General features: G+C 38.6%; 1 protein-coding gene across 1 annotated transcript; it reads left to right on the plus strand.

Moving 5' to 3' along the window:
* Positions 1-665: 665 nt before the first annotated feature.
* LOC104509202 (chromosome unknown open reading frame, human C12orf66) lies at positions 666-6,617 on the plus strand (the record flags this gene model as incomplete). Its single annotated transcript, XM_010151060.1, has 2 exons — positions 666-958; positions 5,501-6,617. Coding segments are annotated over 2 exons (1,110 nt in total), but the record flags the coding sequence as incomplete, so codon positions are not given.
* Between the last annotated feature and the right edge of the window lie 1,878 nt (positions 6,618-8,495).

Genomic DNA, 8,495 nt, shown 5'->3' on the forward strand with positions numbered 1-8,495 from the left:
GTGGAGATGTATTAAAATTTCCCGATTACTTGACTCTTCTGACTTCCACAGCTAGCAGTATTTCCAGGTCATTTATTATAGTAGCAAATTTGACTGAACTCTTGTTTTTTGAAAGGCTGTACCATAATTGAGGCAGATGTGATGGAGTTGAAGGTTTGCAGCAGTCATTGGCTGCTGAGATAGGAATTAGGACAAGTGTAACTTGCATGAAATTACGTGAAGTGCTTCTGGGCATATCCTAGGTGTCATTCATAGAATCATGGAATGGTTTGTGTTGGAAGGGACCTTAAAGATCTCTAGTTCCAGCCGCCCTGCCATGGGCAGGGACACCTTCCGCTAGACCAGGTTGCTCAAAGCCATATCCAGCCTGGCTTTGGACACTTCCAGGGATGGGGCATCCACAGCTTCTCTGGGCAACCTGCTCCAGTGCCTCACTACCTGCTCTATGAAGAATTTCTTCCCTGATGTCTGGGTCTAAATCTACCTGCTTTCAGTTACTTGCAAAATAATACATTGAAATTTGTTTCTTGATCTAAAAAAATGCTGTGATTTAGCAACACTTAGGAACACCTAGGGGAAAAAGAAGCGTGGTTATATACATTTTCCAGTATTGCTGTCTATCTTTGCTGTCCCTGGATTTTGGTAATACCTCCATATTTATCTGAACAGGTGGTCAGTCATTCTTCAGCCGAAAGGACTCCATCCGAACCATCTACACATCTCTGCATAATGAGCTGAAGAAGGTGGTGGCGACGGGTCGCAATGCACTAGGAGGAACAGCTCCTCACTTGGAAGAGCTGCTTTCTCACCTGTCTGAACAGCTCTGTTTTTTTGTTCAGGCTCGGATGGAAATTGCCGACTTCTATGAAAAAATGTACACGCTCAGCACCCAAAAGTTCATTAACTCTGAGGAACTGGTAAACATTTTGGAATCCATCTTAAAGAAATACAGCTCAAGGTCAGTGCTTATTTGCTGGCAGTAAGTACTCAGACACATGATCTGTAATAAATGATGTTGAGGTTCAGAGCAAGCCTAATGACTTTGCTGACCTTTGGCTGCTGAACAGCACAGTCCTTTGCATAAATTCATAGATGAACTGAATGTTGGTCAGCAATGTCAGATCCATGGAGTCTCAAAATATCACTCTTCTGAAGAAGAAAAATAAAAAAGGGCGAGTTTTCTACTCATCATGTTCTAGGAGTTATCTTCCCTGTTTCTTAATTAATACTCTGCATGTTCATATTCAGCAGAGAGGAAGAGTCATTTTCCTTAGAAAAGATGTAAGACTTCTTGCATTTATTCATTAGGAATGGAGAGAAAGAAGACTAAATTCCATATGGACTTCAGAAAAATTGATGTATAAATAAAATGGATATTTGTGTGACAGTTTTATTTTTAGACTAGAAAATTATGCATAATTCTAGAAGTTACACTGTAGCTATCTGGTCTACCTAAGCAGAGTTTTTATGGTGCGGTTATCACTTCTCTTGAGAGGTATTGGAGGTAGTAGAAGGAAGGCCTGAGTCTTTGGTCCCTGCCATTACAGCTTCTTGAAGTTAAGATCTAATAGCTCCTTTTACAAGAATCCAGGATGTTTCTGAATGATTCTGGGGTGGGTATTTCACATGTAACACGTGTGAGCCTTGCAGGTGATGGCAGTTTAAGAAAGAGGCAATTTTTGAGTGCTTGTCAACAGACTCAAATTGTAGCTCTTTATTTTAAAACAAAACAAAGTAGCTGTTGTAGGAAGTTAACTTTCAAATGTAGTTGAATATTTTTTTAAGTCTTTGTTAGTGGAATAATGTCTAAGATGACATTTGGGGAGAATGTTCTGAAGTCTTATTTTTTCAGTTATGATTTTTAAAGCGTAAATCAGAATAATTCAGTGCTGATTTTTGAAATTCCAAATCAAAGTACTATAGCTGACTCATTTTTTTAGGAATATCTTAGACAAATTGCTGTGTAATTTTGCTATTTGAAAATCGTAATGCGTCTGTATCATCTTACTAGTGATTTTTTTGCAATTCTTGGTTTGTGAATCATTACAATATCAGGGCTCTTAGTCCAATGAAAAATGAAACTTATGTATTTTTTCTTTTGTGCAATAAGCATTAGTGAGTAAAGGGAGGTAAGTTTTTTGAAAAGTTGATTTATGTTGTACATTAACCATCACCAGCTGTTCTGAGCATGTGCTGAGTCAACAGCATTGTTCAAAATCTGAAAACTAAAACTGATACTTTACTGAAGTGACTGGAGACTGTTATATATGAAATGTTTTACTGTGCTATTTAAATTCATTTTAGTGATATGTTTGTACTTCTAAGACATCATTCTAACCTCTTAAAAAAATAAGCAGTGCCTTGCTGGGGAAAGTACTGATGATCTTGCTTTGGGCTAACGAGCAATCTCTAAGATGGAGACATTCTAAGATGCTGTTAGAGCTTATTCAGTAGCTGCAGTCATGTCCAGAATATTTCTGAAAAAAGGGAGGATAATGATGTCTTCTGCTAGTTTCTTCATATCTCAGATCCGTTTCTGGGGGCTGTTATGTTGGTGTGTGCCAGCTGGAAGGCGTTTCTGTTTTACAGTCTCTTGAACCTCTCGGGTGAATGGTCAAACCCATCCTTACCGAGCCCCTTCCCTCTGTCGGTATGTTCCGAGCTTGTAGTTGAGAACGTATGCCATTATTTCAGTCTACTGTGCTAAGGCCAGCCAGGGCATCTGTTCTGCAGTTAGGTTCTGGCCTTGGTTTCTTTCCTGTACATCTAAAAATAGCTGTTCAGATAATACAGAGCAAATAACTGCTTGCTGGTAAAGGACAGAATTAATTGACTGTCAGCAATAAAGTCACAATGTCTGTATCTGAAAAATCATTAAAACAGTTTAAAGCTATTTTTTTACTACTTGTACACAGTCAATACTAGACATTTTCCTCTGTGTTTTTTCTATAGAATACATCTGGAGAAGTAATCCTTTCTGATTTGTTTTTTTAACTGTTAGTTTGGGTGGGATCGTAACTGAAATAATTAAAACAGCATCAGAAGCAGGATTGTTTAAAAGCTTAGTATAAAATGAATAAGTAACTACTAAACATATTTTGATGTAATTATTTTTAAGTGTTAAATGCTTTTCATCTAGTCAGCATTTTGTAAATACATGGATTTGTGATCTATCAAGGGAAATAAGTTGTTTAAAAATAAGGCTTCTTCATAGTCTGCAAAACAAAACTCTAGTCTCGCTCTGCTTTTGAGAATGGTTACGAGGAAAAAGCAATTTTCCAATGTGTTTTTAAGTTCTTAATACTCTGGCTTATTGAAATATTGTAAAAACCCATCTGTTTTATGTGATACTGAGCTCAGTCAGATGCTTCTGTGTTATGAAAGTTAATTGCAGCAGCTATACCGAGTACATAACCTGTTACTCTGCAACCACATCAAGCTTGTCAGCTGTGGCTGAGGTGTGTATTTTTACATTCAAACAGTTTAGCAAATGCTGCCGTGCAGTGAAACATGAAAATAAGCTATGAGCCATGAAGCAATATAGAAATGAGAAACAGTACATCATACTGTTAATCCAGTAGACTTAGCAGTGTTACATTAATATGAATTTTTTAATTGCTCTGAAGGTTGAAGAATAACCTTCTTGATCTGACTGCAGGTGTGTTGAAACCACTATTTTTTCTGCTGAATACCAAAACCATTGGAAGTATGTAATGTTGACTGTTAGCAGAATATTATTTTTAACTGACTCTCATTTGTTCAAAGAAATGTAAATATGCTCTGGACTTCTCAGCCCTCCGGAGTAGCCAGTAATCTCCGTACCTCTGTGATCACAGGTAGATAGGGTGGTTGCTGACCTGTACTATGTACAGAAGGTGGCTGGTCACCCGACCTAGCCTGTTTGCAGAACATGGTGCATCAGCTGATTTATGATATTCATAATTTCATTTTCTTCAAATATATTTGTACTTGCATCTTAACAGCAAATCTCTTCAAGACGTATTGTGGCTGTCAAAAAAAAAAAGCGCTTAACATAGCGATAAAATTGTCACGCAATTTTCACAAGCCTAAGAATTAATGTTTTGCCAAGAGCTCCATTCAAAGTCAAAAAATAATGAAGGGAGAGAGAATGAAAAGCCTAAAATTCTCATTCTCTCTTCTGGTCACAACAAACTTAAGTGTTTTGGTTTTGAACCAAGTGTTTCCAAAATTGATTATATATAGTGTGTCCTGGAAGCTGAGGGAAATAATGGAATCACTTTCACTTTGTCTGCAGATGAGCTGTTAAAGGTTGGAACAATTCAGTAGAAATTTCTTTGTTTTAAAGCAATAACAAGACCCAGGATATTTTTCTGAAGCGAGGGGATAAATGTATTGTTACTTAAACAGAAATCTCCTCAAGTCTTGTCTTTGAGCTATTACTTCTTTGTTGGAGACCTCTTTTTAAGAGCCCTAAATGCCTATTAGGGGTCACATTTACTAAAAAGGGCCACTTCTGTCTTTGCTGAAGGCCCATTCTTTCTAAAGCTGAATATTTAGCTTCTGTAACTGAAACAGCTTTGCACAGTTTGAATTAAGTATGTGTCAATGATGTAAATTTACAAGTAATTTGAACATCAAGGGAAGGGAGGTAGGCTGGATTTTTTTTTTTTCCTCCTGATCAAAAAATAAAGTGAGAAGTGAAAGCTATGGACTATTTACTATAATCTGTAAAATTCAGTTTCATTGAGATTTCTTCTAACAGAAGAATCACTGTTGTTAATAAGCTGTGTAGTGGCACTTCTAGGGGTAGATGAGGTGGTGGTGGTTTGTAAATTGAGAGCTGATCTTGACCTGAACTTTTAGTGAGAGAAATTGGTTCTGATGGCATCTTCATTGGCAAAATCCTGCCAAATGTTTTTCCTCTTCAGTGCTTTTAATACACCAAATTTTGAAGTTTGAGACATGGTTCCTTGGTAAATACAGTTAATCATGGTTTTATTGACTAATTTTCCATCACAATTTTATTGAGAATTTAAAAACAAACAAACAAACCCCAACAAAGCTCGGCTTGGCTTCCCCATAGCTTCCCTATACAAACAGCAAATTTATTACAAAATTCCTTTGATTGAACTTAATGTCTTATGGCCACTGCAGAATTATCAAGATGTATTTTACCACCAGAACGCATTTTTAATGGGAACAAAACCACCTGAATTGAAATGGTATTATAGTAGTTCATAGTTCAGGATAAACAGTGATTGTTCTTGAACTGATCAAATATACCTCTCATGCTCTGATAGAGAAATGTCTGACAGGTGTTTTTGTCAAATGCATAGTGCTGTATGTTCATTAAATTATTTGCCCTAATTATGTTAAAGAACTGTGTTTTTAAATCAACAAAATTATTTTTTGGTTTACACTTTGTTTGGTATTCTGTCTGTGAACTGACAAAAGCTGTCTGATTAGTTCGCTGTGTGTACAGCCATTCTCATGTCTTGACTGATGTTGTGTTTTCTAGATTTCATCATCCAATCCTCAGTCCTCTTGAAAGCAGTTTCCAGCTGGAAGTAGATGTGCTTGCACATCTCTTAAAGGCTCAGGCTCAGATCTCAGAGTGGAAGTTCCTTCCATCCCTGGTCAACTTGCACAGTGCTCACACAAAACTACAGACTTGGGGCCAAATTTTTGAGAAACAGCGAGAGACCAAGAAACATCTCTTTGGAGGGCAGTCTCAGAAGGCTGTACAACCTCCGCACCTCTTCCTCTGGCTGATGAAGCTCAAAAACATTCTTCTTGCCAAGTTTAGCTTTTACTTTCACGAGGCCCTGAGTCGACAAACAACAGCGTCTGAAATGAAAACTTTGACTGCTAAAACAAATCCTGATTACTTTGGGAAAATTTCTAGCTTCATCCGGAAGTATGATGCCATCAATGTTTCCCTAATTTTTGACAATCGTGGATCTGAGAGTTTTCAGGGACATGGTTATCATCATCCCCATTCTTACAGGGAAGCCCCCAAAGGAGTGGATCAGTACCCTGCCGTGGTGTCTCTGCCCAGCGACAGACCTGTGATGCACTGGCCCAACGTAATCATGATTATGACTGACAGAACCTCTGACCTCAACAGTTTGGAGAAGGTTGTTCACTTCTACGATGACAAAGTCCAAAGCACGTACTTTCTGACTCGACCCGAACCTCACTTTACCATTGTAGTTATTTTTGAGTCCAAGAAGTCAGAAAGGGACTATCATTTTATTTCTTTCCTCAATGAAATTTCACATTCCCTTAAGAACTCCAAAGCTTTTGCGAGCTTGAAGCCAGGATCCAAAGGGTAAAATACAAAATATTTGTAAGTTGTCAAGGCAGTATGCCAGCCTTGGGGGAGCTGTAGATTTCAAGAATTACATAAATTCATGATTCTCAGAGTCTAATTAAAAAGGAACCAGTATTTTTAATGTTATAAGTTCCTTTTTTTTTTTTTTTTAAGCTAACAGACACTTGGAGAGAAGTATTTTTAAGGGCAGTACTCAGTGGGACAACTTAACTGTGGGGTGCTAAATGGCCATACTAAGGTTTGGTGGGATTTTTTGGTGTAGTTATTAATTTTCAGTATGATTTATTTTTTCAGTCCACAATTTGTTGCCTGTATCAGAAAGGAATATATGCACTTTATCTTACTCTGATCATTGACTGTCTTCTGCAGAGTTTATTGAAAATGTGGTGAGGAAGGAAGACACTATCTTTTCTGAAAACTGCATTGCCTGACAGGAATGATTTCTGGGAACTAAAACACTGATACAAGGGAATATTTGAAGAAAAAAAAAAAAGGCAAACCCGCAAAGACACTTTTAAAATAAAAACATGAGAATCACAAAAGGCACTATTATTAATTATAAATTAATTTTCAAAAGGTTTAATGATAATTGTGGTCTCTGACCCTCTCTGTTGAGCACCAGTCTATTCTGAACACTCTGTGACTGCTCCAGAGCACAGGCTGGGGCAAGAAAGGCTGCAGCCTGTGCTGGAAGGACAGTGTTCACTGGAATGTTGTGACTTTGTGTGTCCAGTACCAGTCTTGGCTCAGATTAACTGAAGGGGACAAGCTGAGGCTGAGCAAGTATCCTAGAAGGCCAGCTCCATGGAAAAAGCAGCAAAGCTCTTTTAAATTGTGCTTTTGTCTGGCTACCTTACAAAAAAAACCCCAAAAAGGCAGCAGTAGAAGTGCCCTTTGTAAATGAGTCGTTCTCTAATTTGCTGTTAGTGTCAACCTGGATTTGTTTGCAGATTTTTATTAATATATTGCTTTTTCTTTCTGTTCAGTGTTAATTAATTTCACAATTAAGCCAAATCACTCTTGGAATTTGGATTTAAATATATAGCCTATGCAGTATGTTTACCTCATTCTAAAATGTCTCTTTTACCACTTCTAGGCTGCAGGTTTGGGAGAAGGATGTTTTCTAGTTACCCTGAAAGTGCTTTATTTTGGAAATCCGTATTTCCAAATACAATAAAAGGGTCAATTTGGCTGTACCTGTAGGTTTATATTGCATGATTCTTCTGACTGTTCACTATGCAGCTGTGCAAGCACTTTCGTGGGAATTCAGGAGGACTAAGGTGGGTCTGCTGTATGATGTGTGTAAGCGTAGTAAAGTTAGATCCGTAGTTGACACTGTATGTTAAAACATCATCAGGTTTGATTTAAAAGGGAGTTTAGGCCAAAATGTTGGTTTCTATTAAGAGTGAAATATAAAAGATACCATTGCAGACATGGCTTTTACTGATTCCCTTTTTCTCCCACAAAAGGTTATGGTAACTTGTCTTGCCTCTTGCATCACACGAGCATGTTCTGTTCTCAAAGTGTAACCTCTGACTTTCCACTTGGTGCCAAATAGAGCCTTCCACGCTTTGCTGTGATGACCTATTAGTCTGTTGTGAGTATCTGTGCTGCTTACTGCCTTTCGCCCTACTCTTAGCCTGACTGCAGTGTCGTTCTCCAGAGTCTGCTCTTTGCCATTGGAAAATGACAGGAGTTGCAAATATACTAGTAACTGGAGGGCACCTGGTTGTAACAGCGTTATACTTCACAGCTTGAATTGCCCCTGTAACAGAGCAGAGTTCGTGTGCTTCCCCCTGTGGGACCGTGACCTTGTGATAACACTCTACTGTTGACTTCTCCGGCCTGAGTAACGTTGAAGAGGCTGTTGCCAGAACCGTTTCCCAGTCTTCAGCAGTGTAATAAAGTGTTGTACAAATTCTGCTTGCCTCTGCAGTGTTTCCGTATTGTACTGAGGAAATTTGAGGAGACTGGGGGAAGAGACCGTCTGTGGTACAGGCACCACCTTGCTCATTTCTGAGTTGCAGGGGACGTGTTGGAAGAGGCGAAGGAGAAATCTGCTGCCCTTTGGAGCAGACCAGCAGCTTTTACCAGTTGCAAAGATGGCTGGAGGCTGTTCCCAGTGGCTTTTATGGGGAGAGGAAAAGGAGGCGACTGGTCAGCAGGCCCGGTGGCGCCT

This window comes from Eurypyga helias, unplaced genomic scaffold, assembly GCF_000690775.1.
Source record: "Eurypyga helias isolate BGI_N326 unplaced genomic scaffold, ASM69077v1 scaffold21534, whole genome shotgun sequence".
In the NCBI taxonomy this organism is placed as follows: domain Eukaryota; kingdom Metazoa; phylum Chordata; class Aves; order Eurypygiformes; family Eurypygidae; genus Eurypyga; species Eurypyga helias.